We start from the raw sequence: 18,489 nt of genomic DNA, 5'->3' as shown, positions 1-18,489 counted from the left end.
CTGCAACGGTCCCGCCGGTCAGCGCCCGGCCGCGGCCCGCAGCCCCCGCCGGCAACCAGGCCGCGGCCGCGCTGACCTGTCCCACACTTCCAGCGGGTCCGGCCCTCGGTAGCTCCGCAGCTCGGCCTCGTAGCTCCGCATCTGGGCCTCGTAGCTCCTGCAAGGCAGACGGGCGCCTCAGGCCAGGTCAGGCCGAGCCCGGGGCTGAGGTCTGCAGCCCCCAGCCCTCAGGGCGGCTGCCCCGCCCCAGAGGGCCCCACACCTCGAGCCCCACACCCCCAGCCTACCCCTGCCCCAAGCCCCCCCATTCCCCCCGCCAGGCCCGGCCCCCCCCTGACCGCACGGCGCCGTCCATGGCCCCGCTCAACCACCGCCACCGATTCAAACCCGGCGCGCAGGCGCGCAGCCGCCCAGCGCCGCCTCCCTATTGGCCACCCTCTCCGCCAATCCCGCCTGCGGGCCGCCAGGCTCTTGTCACCCCATTGGGTGAGCGCCCGCCGGCGGGGCGGGGTCGGGAGGGGCTGCCGGCAGCAGGGCGGAGGCCCGCGGCGGGAAAACCCGGCTATCAAAATTTAATAAAAATATTCCAAAATTAAAAAATAAAAGTTTTTTTTAAATTAAAATCTTGAAAAATTAAACTTAAAAAGTATATAAATAAAAAGAATATATAATAAAAAGAATAAATGTACAAAGCAGTAACCCGGCCTTCGCAGGACGCTGCTGGGCAGAGGGACGGGGGGCTGCGCAGGGGGACATACACAACGGCCACCTTGGGGCTGGCACGCGGGGGCCACACAGCCCACTGCCCCACAGGAGCAGCGAGGGGAGGCGCGGAGCCCCCCAGCCGGGCCCCGCTGTGCTCCCTGCAGGGTTGGGAGCCTGATGGCACCACATGTCCCATCGGGGGCAAATACACGAGGTGTCCACTGCTGCGGCCAAGGCGCAAGCAGGAGCCGTATCATCCATCATCGTGGCGGAGAAGGTCGGGAACTGGACCCCTCACACTTCAAGGAAATGATAAGCAGCAAGAATGTAGATAAGGAGTCTTCCGACAAGGCAGAGAGAGAATTCAAGGATGCTAGGGTAAAATAATTGTGGTAGTGGGAGATTGCAACTTCCTACGCAGATGCCCTCCCCCCCACAGAGGGGGAATCCCCCGGTCAGGGAAGCGCGCACAGTAAATTTAAAATGAACTGTATCGTTAAATGAAAGCAAGAGAACTTTACACCAATCATAATAAAGGAATGTATGACTAGAGTCACTCAAGCTCCACCTGAGAGTAAAGAAAAGTATAAAAGGTGAATGAATGAGGGGAGAAATAGGGAAGAGACCACCGAGACTGACTGCTGGGACCAGCTGACAGGCTGAGCCTTTCTTCTCCCCTCCCCGCCCCCCCCCCCCCCGCCCTTAGATGAGACTTAAACTAAGCACTTCTTCAGGAAGTTTTGAAATATCTATTAGAGAGTTACTCTCCGATATTTATAACCAGGCTGTATCATTTGTAACTTTTCCACATGTTTTACACTTAGTAACATTTTACCTGCACATGCTTTTCTGCAGACAGTCACTATCACCAGCGATCCAAAAACCTGTATATCTGTTGCACAAATCAAACTGCACTGTTAAGTCACTAGTCATCACAGTTTCTCATAGAACATGACCAAACCCCAGAGTGTGGCTGTCCTAGTTCACGAGCACGGCTGTACTGGCAGCACAGACCGCTATTAGTGTATCCAGATCTGCAGCAGTTTAATATACATATTAAATGCGACTGGACTGATGGCAGTAAATTGGACATCACTTAGAATTCAAACCCAGCCACACCTAACCTCCCACCTCGTGAGGAGAGTTAGAAGGCAAGGGGGTTTATTTTCTGCCAAATTACTCCATCCCCTTTAACACAACACCCATCATCATCATCATCACATCCCAGGACCCTGCACCTGGGGGAGTGCGAGGAGGATGATACGATGCTGTACACCCAGCCCCTCCCATCAACAACTCCATGATAAATGGTTGCTTTTTTTCAGACTGCTGAATTTAATGCACTAAAAAGCTGTTTAATCCAGCTTACATAGGTCCACATATGCATATAAAAGTGCTGTAATACAACATTCCAGTTACAAGTAGGTATTTCATAACATACTGCATACGGCACCATTACTCAGCCGGCACGGTCAGATACACCAGCTCTCCCTCTGCTTTCCCATAAGGGTAGTTCCAGTTTCAACATTTATATGAGACTTTACATGAGAGAAAGCTCCTTTACATGATGAAGCTGTTTCCAGCCTCAGCTGTCCTTTCTGCTGCTTAATCCATTCCCCACGTGCTGAGCAGCCAGCCAGGGAACACGCTCCAGACCGGGGCAGCTGAGAATTAGCTTTTCCTTCTCGACCACCGTGGGTCACCCCCATTAGGCTGCACTCTCAGAAGTCAGATTACTAGGTACAGTGGTGGCAGGGGACAAGTTTAAGATCTCTTCAAATGAAGGGCCTTCATCCTCAAGGGGTATCTCTGCCTCAAACATGCGCTGGAGCAGAGCATCAACCGTCCTGTAGCCTGCAGGTGGCCAAAAGAAGAGTCATTGTAAGCATCCATTCCTGTTCTTCAGCAGAAGTGAGGTAGCAGCTAACTTAAGGCAGCTCTTAGTCAAAGGCTGCTCCCCACGCTTTACGCTGAACAGGCAAGAAAACACCCCAAATTATGTTTCCTGGCGTTTTACCTCCACATACTTTTAAGCAGCGTAAGCACTTGTAAAGGGTAAGACCATTATTTTAAGTGCTTCTATTCCCGTGTGTCCTTCAACGGATTTGTGATCCCAGTGAGCTGACATGCCAAGAAGCACAAGCCTGGTGAACTGCTAAGGCATAGCAAGAAAGCCCACAGATCAAAAAGTAGCCACTAAGCTAGAGGAAAGAAGCATACAGTCACCCTGTGATCCAAATCAGGACGAATACAAAGTGCATGTAGGAACGAGAAAAGAAAACCAACTCTCGGCAACAGCAGCACCACAGCAATGTCTGCGTGGGCTGGTAAGGAAGACAAGCATGCACAGAAGGGCAGAGGTAGGAGAGAGGAAAAGGAGTTGCTACAGAAGTAAAAAGAAACAGCAAACGTTAGAGTGTCCACAATTCCCAAAGTCTCCAGCTGGGTTTAGCAGTCTTTGTAGCCCAAAGGAAGCAGAAGTGCTTAGGAGCTTCCCCAGAGAGAGGGTTACGATCAGGGACAGTTCAGAGCCTCGGCCTCTTAAACAAAAGACTGAGCACACTGTAGGGCTGCACTTACGTTTGGAGGCAATTTTAAACACCAGCCCTTTAGACTGTGGCTTTGTTTCACCTTCCCCCTCGAGGTCATGCTCGGCACTCTCCATGTTATCAAGGAGCTGTTCATCCTGGAGCTCATCCCTACACAAGAAGGGCCACAAGTTACCTAGAGGGGAGCACGTTCTACCCTGGGGCCCACATGTACTCAGAAGCAACGGATTCTCTCAGACAGGGCAAGCACCAGTCACGGTGTTAGCATCCAGCATCCTCCGGGCAACAGCCCTGGGCTGGAAAAGCTTGGCAAGGCAGCTGCAAGGCCAATGCAAGAAGCCTTCTGGTAACACCTAGACCAAGCCTACATGGTCATGACAGGTTAGCAAGAACTTTGTGACAAGAGGAGTCTCAGCTCACACCTTGGGACCAAGGGTGGCTTTTTCCTCCAGTCCCACAGCCCTCACATGTGCCATACCAGCCACAACCAGCACTGCCCTTTTTTGGGGGGGCTTACTCTTGAACTCCCATTCCCAGCTCCTGGATTTTCTGTTCAATGGCTGTTTCTACTTCACTCTTCTCTAGGGAGTACTCCACAAAGAAAGCTTCCAAAATGAATGACACAAAGATACTGAAAGAAATGATGAGCAGAATTACATGTCAGCGTTTCCTTACTGGCATGCCCCCTGCTTTTGGGCATCATCTACCATCTCCCAGGCTCATCACCCAGCACTCCATCCCCTCCTCTGCCAGACACGGAGAGCTCTCAGTCAGGGGAGATGAGAACAGATGCTGCAGATTCCTCTACAACACATCCTGCCTGTCTCCAAGGGCCACACCACCTGTGACACTGGGGCCATCAGCAGTGCCCTGGCAGCAAGCAGAGCCCCTCTTCCTTTCAAAGTGGCTGAGAGCAACCCAAAACTTACTTGACAATAATTATCACCATCACAATATGGAAGGCAATGAAATACAGCTTTGCAGCTTGAACTGTCACGCTGGCAAATCCATTGGCAAAGAGTATAACGGGAGTTAAGGGCAAGAACATTAAAGGAGAACGTCTTGCTGGAGAGAAGTGCAAAGAGAAGAACCAGATAACCTGGCCAGCAACAACCTTCTGACCAAAGCCCTCTGCAGGGACCATTTCTCTGTTGCCTGGCACTACGTGCACGGGTGTGTGCAATACAAGGGGAAGAGCACGGATCACTGCACTCTCGTTTGAACCTTCCGCCACAAAGGATATCATGCCACTGATTGACTACAGTGAGCTCCATCAGGACAATGAAGGACGATGCAAAGTTGTTGAAATTATTCTTGCAGTATTTCCCACGGGCAAACAGAGAATCCTTGAGAGCTGGGTTTCCGCATTCCAGGGCGTGAGGAGCATTTGAGTTTGCAGGAAAGAACTGGATTTTCCCATAGAACAACTCCATGCCAATGATAGCAAATATACAGTACACAACCTGGGAAGAGAAACCCCATTGCCTGCTTCTCCAGTGACCAGCAAGCTCCACAGCAATTTTAGAGTTCCAGCAGGTTTTCCAGTTTTTACAGAGCCAGCAAGCAGCTGAGGGGCAGCACAGAGTCCAAGAGACCCAAGCCACTGGAGAGCGATTACCAGGCAGGAATAAATAAGCCAAGAACTACAGCCCAAGTACATAGAAATGAAGTATTCTCAAATCATAATAGAAGCTATTTTTAGGGAGTTATTAGAGAAACAGATTTCTCATTCAGCTTCTTGCCCAAACCATAGTTTGATTTCTCACAGTGCGAGACCCAGACCGCAGAGAACATCTTCACTGCCCCATGGAGCAAAGAAGGATGTCCTGACCCGGCAGCCAGCAGGAACCCAGCCCCTCTGCACACATTTACTCGTGCAATGACCAAGGGTCAAGTGGACACTTACAGTTTCAAGGGCCCGCCATCCAGAAATTTGCATTTATCCTCTTGGAAACAGCATGAGCCTGAGACTTAAGACACATTCCTGTAAAACTGGAGTGCTTTGAGCTAAGACACCATGATTTCTTACCAGAGTCAGCCCACCAAATGTCAACATTGTTGGTACGATGTTTATCAGCGTGTTCATGATGACCCGGAACCTACAGCAAACGATTCACGACAACACCTGGTGTGGGGAGGCTCTTATAAAGGCCATGCCCATGCTCCCCACATGTCTTTATAAATAAGGAACCCTCCAGAGAGGCTGCTGGGCTTGCCCCAGGCATGCTGGGACAAGGCCTTGGGCTGCTTTGTTGAGTGGCCATGGTCAATCCAAAGTAGCCATGCAGAGCAACTCAAGGCACTGCCTTGGCCAGCTTCTGACACAGCCTGCCCACCCTCATACCCTGCCCCAAACCAACCGTATCCCTATCCCATTCTCTTCATTACCTTTGAACGCTGTCAACAATCCTTATTAGCCTGAGGACCCTTAAGATGAAGACAATATCCAGGATCTGTTGGCTGTTGTACTTTGTGGCTGAGAAAGAAAGAAAAAAATAATTGGTTTGTTATGAAAAATAATCAGGGAAGCATAGAGATAAAGCATGTTCTTACATTTGTTACAATTATGTCCTTGTTAAACATATATATAACAAGGTAGCTATAAAAAAAAAAAAAAACAGAACAGACTGGGTTAGTTCTTAGACACCCTATAGGAAATTCATTATCTTGTCAAAAAGTCTCCCAAGCCCGAGGCGATAGCAAAAGACTACTCAAGACCACCGAGTTTCCCAGATGCATGCAGACTAGTTAAGCTGCACTTACTCGATTTCAGGGTGGTATTGAGTATCGTTGCAGTCAAGGCAGCAAAGATGATGAGAGTATCAAACCTAGCACGAGGGAAGGCAGTGCCGTTAGATTTATGGTGACAGAAGGGGTGCTTAAGCTGCCACATGACAAAAACAAGTAGTGACCCCTCTTCCTCACATCTGCACCACACAGCCCTGCACCATCTCCAACTATTTGCAGGGTGGGAAGATGGGAAAGCTAGGTTTAGGGAAACACTTTCCCCTGCCCAGCCACCATCTTCACATGCTGCAGAGCAACCCCTGACTGAGAGAGCAGAGCAGAGCAGAGCACAGTAGTCTCTGTCAGAGCCAGATTAGGCCACGAAAGAGCACAATGTCCTCTGATGCATCCAATCATTTCAGTTATGCCCTGGCATGTGAGTTAAGCAGCCCATCTCTCCAAGAAACTTTCAGGTTTTGAGGAGCTGAACACAAACACAAAAAGTCTCACAACTTTTCACACCATCTTTAACACAAACATTGATCCCACTTACCAGTTCCAGAACTGATTTTTGCCAAAGAACGCTCTCGGTTCGTAAGTATACACTTTCAGGAGTATCTCAGCTATATACAAAGCAAGGAAGACCCACTCCGCGTAAGAAATATAAGGGGTTTCCTCATCCAGAGCAATGAAGATAGCATTTATTAGAATGATTATGTCGTAAGTCCAAACAAATCCCCTGCAAGAAGAAAAAAAAATATCAGTTTGCCACACCCAAACAGGTAAAAGTTACGCAGTTATTTCAGAAGTTCTTTGCTTCCTGTCTTAAATGCTGCCATTTAGGAAACTATCTTTACCCATCAGTTCTCCCCAAATGTAAGAGTTTAGGAGAAGTTACTGCAGAGTTTAGCTTTGCTTTTGAAGTTCAACAGAAAACAGAGCACAAGCCTTCAAAGTACACCAGTGTCAATGGTCTCAGTATTAAACAAACTCTTAGAGACTGCTACTGTGTTTCCAACATGCCAAGCAGCATTTCCCAAGCAGAAAGGCTGGATGGGTAAACCAGAAGACTATACAAAATTGGGAGGCGTGGCTGGTACACCCACTGGGTGCGCTGGAGTCAGAGGGACCTAGACATGCTGGGAAAGTGGGCAGAGAGGAATCCCACCATGTTCAAAGCAAAACGCAAGGTCCTGCTCCTGGGGAGGAATAACCTCAGGCACCAGTGCAGGCTGGGAGGTCAATCATCTGAAAAGCAGCACTGCAGAGGGTCTGAGCAGGTCTTGGTTGTCAGATTAAACATGTGCCAGTAATGACTGCTGGTGGCAAAGGCGGCCCAGAGCATCCTGGGGCTACATTAGAGAGTGCTGTTAACAGGTCCAGGGAAGTCATCCCCCCCGCCATCTAGTCAGTACTGCTGAGGCTGCATTTGGAGTGTTGTGTTCAGAACTGGGCTCCCCAGTACAAGAGACATGAAAATACTAGAAGTGAGTGCAAAGGGTCACAAAAACAATTGGGGGATAGGATAGTCTGACATCTAACATGTTGAGAGGGTTGGGATTGCTCAGCCTGAAGGGGAGAAGGGGCAGCTCAATATGCATAAATACCTGATGGGAAGGTGGAGAGAAGATGGAGCCAGACTCTTCTCAGTGGTATCCAGTGAAAGCACAAGAGGCAAGGGGCACAAGTTGAAATACAGGATTTTCCATTTAAACAAAAAAAGGTTTTTTTGTTTGTTTGTTTTAAAACAAGAGGATGGTCAAACACTGGAACAGGTTATATGGGGGTTACGGAATCTCCATCCTTTGAGACACTCAAAACCCAACTAGACATAGCCCCGAGTACCCTACTCTAGCTGACCTTGCTTTGAGCAGGGGGTTACACTAGACCGTTTCTAGATGGTCCTTCCAACCTCAGTAGTTCTGCAATTTTGGGAAGACTCAGATCTCTAGCTCTAGCTCACAGTACCATCTCGGTAAGAGCTGATGAAGCAGCACGATGCAGCTTTGCTGCAGAGACTGCTGAGGTAAGATCACCTTAAAGTGAAGCGTTTAGTCTGGTCCTTCAAGGCACATGAAGAATCTGAGTAAGTGGGACTGGAATAGGTATGGACTTACCAACAGCCAAGTCTAGCTTCTCCACAACACTTAAGGTCACCTAAGATCAGAGCTGGTCCACAGAACACTTGAAAACTGAACGCCTGATGTTTGCCTAAACGCACTTTGTGCTTTCCAGCAGGACACCCAGATAAGCTTTTGCTTGCACCACCGCTGCTCTGCAGCCCTTTGAATGTTAAGAGCTGCTTCCTCCACCAGCAGAGGCTTACCTGTGCCTAACCATGCTGCGCAGGAACCGACTTGCTGCTGACTTGTATACACGAGGCATCCACTGCCCCAGCGGATGGCTGCGTATTTTCAGAGTAATCACCTGGATGTTGAGGAGATCTGCCAGTTGTACAAAGGACTTCTTGTCTGTAGCAGAGGAGAGCACTACACATCAGTCTGCTGTCATTAAAAAAAAGACACCATCTGGCAAACGCAAACCCATATGCACATGAATTGCAGCAACCTGGACTCAGTATCTGTTTATGGCAGCAGGCAATGCATGTGCCCACAGGACAGGCTGCACTCTGTACTCAAACAGCTCCTGTGCCCCATTCCTGGGGGGACTGGCTCAAGCCACAGGCCAACAACCAACACAAACCTTTAACAATCAGGATGGGCATAAACTAGCATGACTGACCCATCTCTCCTGATATCCTGTCTCCAGCAGGAGCAGGGCAAGAGGCTCTAGAGGACTGTGAGGGAAGCCACATTGCTTGGCAGAATCTGGTAACAAGGGAGGCTTTCCTTGCCCTGTGCTGACAACAGGAGGTCCTGTTTGCCATGGTGAGCTTGGCCTGATCTCAAATGGCTTTGAAGAGCCACCCACAGTGTACATGACGTGGGCTACAGCACAGGCAGAAAGAACACCTTTCAGGACTTAAGCAGTCCAGAGGGAAGCAGGAAGAGGGGCCTAGAGTCCCTCTGGGTCCATTACAAATGACCAGTCCCAGTGCCAAAACCCTTGAAGCAGCAGGCTCCTGACCACAGGCTCTCCCCAGTCCCTTGACCCACTGCTCACCTATGAAACCCTTCTGCTCATCATCCGAAATGCGTAGCAGCAGCTCTCGGTGGGAGTTGCTGGTATCAGGAGCCACCAGTTTGACAAGCTGTTTCCACCGGGCTTCTCTAACCACAAACTGTGCTCCCTCCTCTTCCTTCAGGAGGTTGAAGGCCTCTATCATCTTGCGGTGCTTCATGTAAGCAAGCTTGCGGATCTCATTCTAGAGAGATTATTGTGATTCAGGCAATGGCAGTCACCCTTTCCCCTTTTTGCTTTTAAATATCTTATTTTCATGGCACAGAGATGCAAGAAGAGACTCAGAGGAACACAGTTGGAGTGGTATTAGACACAATGAGTACAGCACAGTCAGCGGGGATGATGAGAAATGCTATTTAACAGGCAGCCATGGGCTCTCTTGCACAGCACACTGGAAGTATCAACAGATTGCTGCTGGGAGATGCGTTGAAAAACCGGAAGAAAAGACAAAGCATAGTCCCTAACAGGAAGGAGATGTAAAGATCACAGGATCTGCATGTCCACAGGTCACAGAAGCAAAGAGGATGTGCCCACACATGCTTCCCATCCGTAAGTGAATACTGCTGAGAACAGGGGTGGAGATCCGCTTCTGCACATGATTACAAGCAGGCTGAAGAACCTTATACCCTTAGGAGACCAGCTTCTGGGAAGACCTAGCAGCCTGCTTACTGAGAAAGAGCCAGTTCCCTCATGGGAACACTCAGGAATTCCCAGCTCTCACCTTTTGATCACAAGTACCAAACCACACCTACTCAGTTTGAGCAGAAGCAGCAAAGAGTAACTATTTAATTTGGCCTCCCTTTAAGTTCCCTTTGCTTTAAGGGCACACGCAGTGGCATGAAAAGCGTGCCGTGCACTTAGAGCCAACTGAAAACAGGTATTTCCTTACAAGGTTATACAGAACAGCAGGCAGTCACCAATTGCAACTCACCCCCTCCAAACATTACCTTGAGGTGTTTTTTGTAGTTATTGTACACAACAGCCAGGAAGAGAGACATGAAGATATAAGTGTTGACAATGACAAAGGCAATGAAGAACAGGGCGTACCATGAGCTGAAGTCAAATGCTGGCATCCTAAAGAAGCAGAGAGATCGCTACATGTTAGGCAGACCAGCAGGAAAATAAAAGAAGCCATAAGAAAACAATCTTCCAGATGGATTTCCAAGTACTGTTTTCAAGAGGCAGATCAAACTTGCTAGATAACAGCCAAGCTAAAACCTGGATTAGCTCCTTTGGAAAACATTTTTTTCCCCGCTAGGTTTTCATCCTGTTTATCAGGCCCTGACTGAAGGGATACAGAAGAGAAAGCACAGACATGAAGTTTCTGTCAGCATGGCTAAATTTAAGTGCAAAGTCTTGAGGTGATGCCTTAGTCAGAAGCTGGTTACTGGCTTTCCAGACCCTCACTGCGCTCAGATCTCCTCTTCTACTTAATCTAGGAAGACTAGAGGCATTTCTCAGTCTAAATGCCCAGGGCCCCTGTAACATTCCAGTTCTGTTCAGCACATCTCCAGTACGAGTGTGCCATTCCTGGCCTGCCCTTCCTCTTTGATGGCACCTTGACAATAAAAGCCGAAATGGGAACTCAGAACAAATAAGGATGTGAAGCCCAACTCTCACATAAGCTTAACACAGCTGTGAAAATTTTAAAAAGTCTGCCTAGAGAGCCCTGCAAATATTATGAAAGAAAAAGACATCTGATGATTAAATCACACCCTTCCTTTCCAGGAAAGGCTTTTAATCCAAAAGCGTGTGTGTTTGTCCCTCTAGTGCAGGGGTCCTCAAACTATGGCCCGCGGGCTGGATACGGCCCCCCAGGGTCCTCAATCCGCCCCCTGGTATTTACAGACCCCCCCGCCCTCCTCCGCCGCGGGCTGGGGGGGGGAAACCAAGCAGTCGCAGATGGCTTCCTGCCACTTCATCCGCGCGCCGGCCCCCTGGTTAAAAAGTTTGAGGACCCCTGCTATAGTGTAAGCCTTCATTGGAAACTGGGTCACTTGGAAAGCAGGATTTTTAATACAGATTTTCTAGAAGTCTTCCTAACCTCAGATCCTGGTTCAGAGCCATTTATACAACAGATAGCTGAGAATTCACGAAACCCTCGCAGGCTGGAAAAAGTAAGAGCCCTGTTGCCACTCTGAAATACCTTGTTGTGCAAGACACAGGATTGTTCTAACCAGAGATCCTGCCACTAGGAGCGGGGCACCAGCATTCACAACAGAAAGACTGCAAGCTCAGCATACTTACATGACATCCGGGCTATTTGCTGCCGTCACCAGCACATAGAGGTCAAACACAATTTCTAGGTAGTTTTTGAAATACGGCATACCTTCTGCTGTCTGGAGATTCCTAGAAGGAAAAGGACAGTCCAAAGTTAAGCACAGAGATCACATCGCACCACAGGAACTACACATATCAGCAGTGCTTGTATTCACTAGTAATCATTTGGAGTTGCCAGATTCTCTCCTGCCCGAAAGTATCACACACATTCTTCCCATCCAGCTCTGAGCAAAAGAAATATTCACACCTCTCACCAAACAGCTTCAAGGCCATGAGGGAGAACATGAGAAGGCTAAACATGAAGAGCAAGAAGACGTAGGTGATCTCTGGCAGTGTGTTGCGGATGCTGCGGAAGGCTCTCCGAATCTGCCAGGGAGAAAGGAAGTGTTTAGAGGCAAGGTGCTACTTGTCTTTCCCCCTTATCAACCCACCTGGATCACACACCTACACAGGGACAGGCAAGCAAAGTGGTTCCACAGGTACACTTCTGTCACAGGGCAGAAATTCTGACCCAGACATGCCAGCTCCGTTCTGCTAAAACCCGTGCAAGGGTATCAGGCCTTTCCTCCTCATTCCCCAGAGGAGATGCAACAAGGGCAGATCCTATCCACACACCACCACAAACTCGGCTAACCGAGGGACAGAGGGCCCTGCCGCACTGCTGAGATGCTCTTGCTGCAGGGGACCGATCAGGGACAGAAGCCCATCACTTTAGGCCACAAAACACACACTCTGAGCCCAAGAGTTCAACTGCTCCCTGCCCCAGGCCTCCATACCACAACAGCTTATTCATTTCTAAGTCAGGACCAGAACAGTCTTGGGCAGCAGGGCAAAGATCTCCCTGTGACAACAGGAATCAGAGTCCAAATCACCCATCTGGACTGCAAGTTCACCTTCCGAGAACAGCACAACACATGTGGTTGTTCACCTCTGAGACTTCCAGAAATAAGCAACCTGGTCCCTGACCTAGGGAGAAACAGTTTTCTTATCTGCAGCACTGCTCATGCTGACACCTCCTGAGGACAGCACCTAACTCTGCTTGGAAACAGAGGCTGCTCCTCCCATACAGGCTGGACTAAACACAGCACACAGGCTGACCTTACAAGAAACATTCTTCCTTCTCCTTGCAGTCTTACGCTTTAAGCATGATCTTCCCTAAATAATCACAGCACCATGTTTGGTGAGAACCTCTAGTTCCAAGCATGCTCAGGGTTTTGGACAGCAATAACCCAGCCCGTAGGTACAGGCAGGAGCCCTTTAGTGCTTTGCACAACACCCCAAGCAGCACCAGTGCTAATGCACCCTTTTTTCTGTCTCAAATTATTGCTTTGGGTCACCTCTGAAAGAAACCTTCACTCACAGGAACCTGAATTCTGCCACTTCTGCACAAAAACCTTTCTACTAAATTCCCTATATCTCAGAAAGCAGCAGGCTGTCTAAAAACAGGATCCTGCACCAGGGGTACATCCCACCAGGTCTCTTCCTTACCTGGCGACTCTCTGCAAAGTTGATCAGGAAGATGGGCCTCACAATTCTTGACCATCGAATGCTCCTCACATTGTATATCCTGAGAACCCCACATATGGTCAAGTCTGTTAGGGATAACTGTAGAAGAAAGAAGGAAAATTCCCAGAAGTAATGTCAGAGATGTGTCTAGATGGTGATGACAATAGGGTTATCTGATAGAAGACACGCACAGGTGACAGGTTCATGAGAACAGGCCCAACTGTTGGTTGATTTGACCAGGGCTCTTGTACATCAGGCTTGTTACCAGGAAAGCAACAGGGGGAAAACGCCACCTCCGCATCAGCCACTTCAACCTTGGAGGCTCCCCTAGGCCTAACTCACCAGGATTGCAACCATGATGCAGATGTTCTTGGTATCCTTCCAGAAGACGTTGCGAAGGGTGACTTTTGCAAAATGTACCAGTCGGCCAAAGAACACCAGAAGGCACAACACCTCGACCAGTGAAGTGACCTGCAGAGAGAGAAGGGGCCCAAGTCAGGACAACTGAGAGTGGTGCTAGCCCTTTTCACACAGATGAGGATGTTCAGGCTGGGGTACAGGCAGAGTCAGTATAAAAGTTTTTCCAGCAGGTTTTGCTGTCGACTGTTTCACAGGCTCATGTATCTGGCACTGAGCCATAGCTTCAGGCTTCCTTTTGTGAAATTCCCTGCCACAGGCAGGTTAAAGCCTGTAAATTTGTATTTGCTTAGCACACCTCTCACAAACACACTAGTGCTGAATGAACAAAGGCTACAGAGAAGTCAGTCCTAAGGGCAACACTCCACTTCTGCCTTCAGACATGAGGACTGGGCTCAGGTCACACAGAAGGCTGGAATTGTTCTGAGGTGCAGAAAAGCAATGTGACTTTTTCTGCAGTCACATCAGCCACTGCTGACAGCCACGATGGCTCCCATAGTCCCTGTGTAACTTCTATGCTCTTTTTTGTCCCCATTTCAGTAGAGCAAAGGTATAAACGGAAATATCAACCTCAATTATCTCCCAACACCTCTGACAACTAGTTTCAAGCAAGAAACCCTTGCTTGCTCTACCAAGCAACGCAATGCTGGCTGCATTGCTGCTCCTATGCTGAAAACTTACCAGGAAGGGGAGCGGATACACAGCAGGTTCTTCAAACACCGCAAGGGACAGGTTGAGAAAGATGAAGAAGTAGGTGGCTGTTCGCATAATCCAGTGGTTATAGAGATAATAAAGCCTGTAGAAAGAAGGCAGTGGCACCATAAATAAAGGCCTCAGTGCACATACCCATGCGCTTACCAAACGCATCTTGGAAGAACAGCGCACACTGTCCCAACGAGTCATGGAGGAAGAAGGGTAACAGCAGCACAATTTCTGCCAGCCAGGGATTTGGCAATTTGTTTCCTGGCCCTTTCTTATAGCATCATAGCCAACGGATGCCATACTCCCTTTCAGGGAGGAAAAAAATCCAGGAAGGTGCAACACAGGTGTTCTCCAGTTCAGTTTAGGACTGCAACATGCAGATTTGCTAAAGCTGCTTCCTTTTTGTAATTACCTTGTTCCTTAATTTGAGTGCAAACTTCTGCTAAGCTCAGGTATCCACAGGACACACAAATTAAGTCTGATCAGTTATCTAGCATCCTTTTTTCTTTCAGGTTAAAAAGCAAAGAGATAAGAAGAGCCACCAAAGAGAAGTATGGACTTGCACAGCAATTTTTTTTTTTTTTTTCATACACAGGTCAAGCAGCACTCTAACTCCTACAGCAGCAAAACCTCTGGTGAATGCTAGCAAAAACCATGAACATGTCCAGCTCAGCCTCCCACAGGAGGTTTCACACTATGGCATACAACAGTGGCTCCTTTAGGGAGATGCAGAGTAGCTCTATAGAGCATGTAGCTTCCCTGCCAATAAAAAAACCCTGCCAACATTGCCAAAGAGTCACCTCAGCTGCCAATTAACCACCTGCATAAACACTACAGGGCAGGCAATTACACAGATGACATGATATTATCCCCTTAATTACACCATCAAGACACAACCATGTAAAACCTAATAATTTCTATTAGTTATACTAAGCCTACTTGGGCAGGTGTCCTGGTTTTGGCTGGGATAGAGTTAATTTTCTTCCTAGCAGCTGGTACAGTGCTGTGTTTTGGATTTAGTAGGAGAATAATGTTGATAACACAGTGATGTTTCAGTTGTTGCTAAGTAGCACCTACTCTAAACCAAGGACTTTTCAGTTTCCCATGCTTGGCCAGCGAGGAGGTGCACAAGGAGCCGGGAGGGAGCATAACCAGGACAGCTGAGCCGAAGGGCTGTCCCATACCACAGAACGTCAGGCTCAGTATATGAACCGGGGTGGGGTGGGTGCGGGGGTGTGTGTCTGGCTGGGGCCTGCCGATCGCTGCTTGGGGGCTGGCTGGGCATCAGTCAGCGTGGGGTGAGCAACTGTATTGTGCATCACTTGTTGCTTTTTTTCTTTTTCCCTTGTATTTTACTCCTCTCTCTCCATCTCCTCTTCTTTACAGTTACTATCGTTGTTGTTATTTTAATTATTGAATTGTTCTTATTTCAACCCACAGGTTTTATCTTTTTCTGACTCTCCTCCCCATCCCACCAAGGTGTCACTGAGTGAGCAAGGAGCTGTGTGGTACTTAGTTGCCAGCTAGGGTTAAACCACACCAAGATTATATGCACACACTCAGTTTTTTTCCGAATCAGACAGGCACCACAACTATGCAACAGCATGAACCTGCTCAAATCCTTTATAACAAACATACTTAACTATACTTGCATCTCCAAAATGTCCAAGAAACTTCATTAGCTAAGACACAAGAAGTAAGAGGGAAGGGTTTTGTGGGGAGGGCTACAGGACCCATTAATGCTCACCCACCGCTTTGCTGGCAGTCTGTTGTATCACCTTTCCTTTCTACACTAGCCACTTTCTCTTAAGTTTTACACGTGGCAGGCGTTTGCCTAAAGCAGCCCCAACCTGAAGGAAAAGTCACTTCTCTGAAGTTGCTCAGCCTCTTGCCAGCAACTAAAAGCAAAGAAAGTCACCACTGCAGGTAAAAACATTCTTGACTCAGGGCACTTATTGCCAATTAACGTAACCTTTTAATTACTGCTGCCCCTAGCTAGCAGCAACCACCCTTTCTGAAGCACACCTGAGCAGAGGTGCCATACATTCCTTTGATTAGCCGAAGTTTTGGTGTTGCATTGGGCTGGTGTCACCTGCTGCCAAGCCAACCTGTAACAGCTGCGATGGCCTGGGACAGGGCTGTTCTCCCACACAGGCCAGCTGTGCAGCCCCCTGCTACCGAGACCCTGCCTCTTACACCCAGCACAGCCACGCTCCAGCATGCCCTCCCAAGCTTGGTGAGGGCTGACCAAGCTTCCAAAACTCTTCATCCCCACAGAGCGCTGCAGCTTGAAAGTTTTTTCTTTCCCTCCAACAAAACCCAAGTTTTTATTTCTTGTCCCATCCTCAACACACAGATGCACCGAGCCCCATTTAACACACACACTTCAGTTTAAATCTAGTTCTTTGCATCCTGCCCACCCAACGTTCTCAGCATCCAGCTGGAGAACCCGAGGTCTCCCGCCTTGCCCTTCACCTTTTTTGGCTGTTGCTCTTTTGACACAGTTGCAGTGGGTTCTCCCCCGCCCAGCTTGAGACCAGCACAGAGCCCTGCCCCAAGGTGATGGCGCGGGTGTTTGCGGGCACGCAGAACTCCTTACCTGACTGCCTCTGGGGAGGTTTTAAAAGGGATATTTCTGTTGTACTGCGCATCAGAGACAAATGCTGCTGCCAGCAAGAGATCCTGTGGAAAAGGGAGAAGTGCAGCTGGTCAGTAGGTGCTGGAGCTTGAAACGAACTCCGAGCAGAACCCGAAGCGGCTTCCTTCGGGGCGCTTCTCGCCTCTGTAGCGTGCCCAGGGCTCGAGGGACGGCGCAGCTTCGCGGACCCCCCCCCCCCTCCCGCCGGGCCACCCCGCTACCTGCGACGCCGCCTCCGCCATGGCGCGGGCAGACGCGCCCCGCGGCCCCGCCGCCTTTAGCGGCCCCGCCCCGGCGGAAGCGGGGGCGGCGCGAGCCGAGCGGCCGGGATGGCGCTGGAGGCGCTGCGGCCGCGGGCCGTGCGCTGGGCGCTGCTGGCCGCCTTCGCCGCCGGCGTGCTGGTGGGCTGGCAGGCGGGCCGGGCCCGCCGCCGCTTCCTCCGCTGGCGCCAGCGCCGCCTCCAGCGCCGCCTCGCCGCTGCCCAGCAGCAGCTGGAGGCGGCCTGAGCCCGGGGGAGCCGCGCTGCCGGGAGCCTTCAGCCCTCCCGGCCCTCGCACGGCCCTCCGGCTGTCCCCTCCGGCTGCCTCACCGGGTTTGGGAGGTCGGTGCAACCCTCCGGCTGTTCCCCTCCAGCAGCCTTGCCAGCATTGGGAAGTCAGCGCGACCATCCGGTTGTCTCCTCCAGCAGCTTCACCAGGTTTAGGAAGTCGGCGTGACCCTCCGGTTGCCCCCTCTAGCAGTCTCGCCAGGTTTGGGAGGTCAGCGTGACCCTCCAGTTGTCTCCTCGAGCAGCCTCGCCAGGTTTAGGAAGTCAACACGATCCTCTGGTTGTCCCCTCCAGGAGCCCCACCTGGGTGGACACTCTGTGAGCAGAACTGGCTTTGCCCCACACTGCCGTCGGAGCTAGTTTGAAAAGGGGTGGTGAAAGCAATGTTGAAGCGCTGCTGGAAAAGGATGGCATCCGTGGAATGCTGGGGACTCTCTTCTGTCCTTTAGATGACAAGATCCTGAACTGTGGGAGACTTAACAACATACTGAGGATGCAGGAACGATGACACCAAACATACTTCTGTATTTCTCGAGGTTGTCTGTGTTGCCTTGCTTTAGGTCTGCTACAGAGATACGCTGCTCTGCCCTGGCCAAGGAGTGCTGCCGATACATTAAACTGGCAAAAAACGTGACACGATGTTCCTGGATGTGTTTGTTTCTCTGCTAAGCAGCATACCTTACAGGTGCTTGTAACGAGTGACAGATCTCGGTATGAAAGTGTGCACATGAAAAAAAGAACTGGGGACAATTAAGTGGTGAAATAGCTGCATGCATTGGTAGAATAAATGAGCAAATTACACGAAGGATGCTTGTGCTTTGGACTTTGAATTTCTTCTTGCGCTTTGGACAAGGAATTGCGGAGATAGCTGTAGTGTGTTCCTTCTTCCCCTCCCATTGCTAGCGTGTTCTGGAAGAGTGTTTCCTTGCGCCTGACAGGATGTGCTCTTGCTTTGCTCTGGAGGATTTACTGCACGCTGTGCAGGCTGCTGGTTTTCAACTATATTGCTGAACTGTAGAAGTTCAAACAGTTTTGGGGAAAAAAACCAAACCTGCCTGGCACCCCTTAAGATCACAAAGTGCACGTTTGTAGCCCCATAAGCAGTCCTGTGGCTTTTCGGTAGAAACAAGGTTTCAGACCTTTGGAAGTTCCTTCAGTGCAAAGGCCGGGGAACGCAGTGTTGGGTGCTGCTGTTGACTGGACCACATGGTTCCAACTGCCCCAATTCTGCCTGAGCTGTAGTTGCCTTACCAGCGAAGCGCTGGTACCTTTTCATG

At 49.7% G+C, this 18,489-nt stretch overlaps 1 protein-coding gene across 1 annotated transcript in view; it reads right to left on the bottom strand.

The window, feature by feature from the left end:
* Positions 1–17,300, bottom strand: part of BUB1 (BUB1 mitotic checkpoint serine/threonine kinase) — a 34,249-nt gene extending 16,949 nt beyond the window's left edge. Inside the window, exons 1-19 of the mRNA XM_056357173.1 lie at positions 16,887–17,300; positions 16,627–16,709; positions 14,007–14,121; positions 13,251–13,379; positions 12,891–13,007; positions 11,650–11,768; positions 11,370–11,471; positions 10,070–10,196; positions 9,105–9,306; positions 8,308–8,452; positions 6,535–6,720; positions 6,018–6,082; positions 5,643–5,730; positions 5,284–5,353; positions 4,498–4,717; positions 4,184–4,274; positions 3,772–3,885; positions 1,116–1,118; positions 77–133 (exon numbers count right to left, since the gene is read on the bottom strand). Of these exons, the coding sequence (XP_056213148.1) occupies positions 77–133; positions 1,116–1,118; positions 3,772–3,885; positions 4,184–4,274; positions 4,498–4,717; positions 5,284–5,353; positions 5,643–5,730; positions 6,018–6,082; positions 6,535–6,720; positions 8,308–8,452; positions 9,105–9,306; positions 10,070–10,196; positions 11,370–11,471; positions 11,650–11,768; positions 12,891–13,007; positions 13,251–13,379; positions 14,007–14,121; positions 16,627–16,709; positions 16,887–16,907 (2,054 nt within the window). The 5' untranslated portion in view covers positions 16,908–17,300. The remainder of the gene's footprint in view (positions 1–76; positions 134–1,115; positions 1,119–3,771; positions 3,886–4,183; positions 4,275–4,497; positions 4,718–5,283; positions 5,354–5,642; positions 5,731–6,017; positions 6,083–6,534; positions 6,721–8,307; positions 8,453–9,104; positions 9,307–10,069; positions 10,197–11,369; positions 11,472–11,649; positions 11,769–12,890; positions 13,008–13,250; positions 13,380–14,006; positions 14,122–16,626; positions 16,710–16,886) is intronic.
* Positions 17,301–18,489: the final 1,189 nt, after the last annotated feature.

Source organism: Falco biarmicus, chromosome 12 (assembly GCF_023638135.1).
Source record: "Falco biarmicus isolate bFalBia1 chromosome 12, bFalBia1.pri, whole genome shotgun sequence".
In the NCBI taxonomy this organism is placed as follows: domain Eukaryota; kingdom Metazoa; phylum Chordata; class Aves; order Falconiformes; family Falconidae; genus Falco; species Falco biarmicus.
This window is presented reverse-complemented; position numbering and strand designations above follow the sequence as displayed.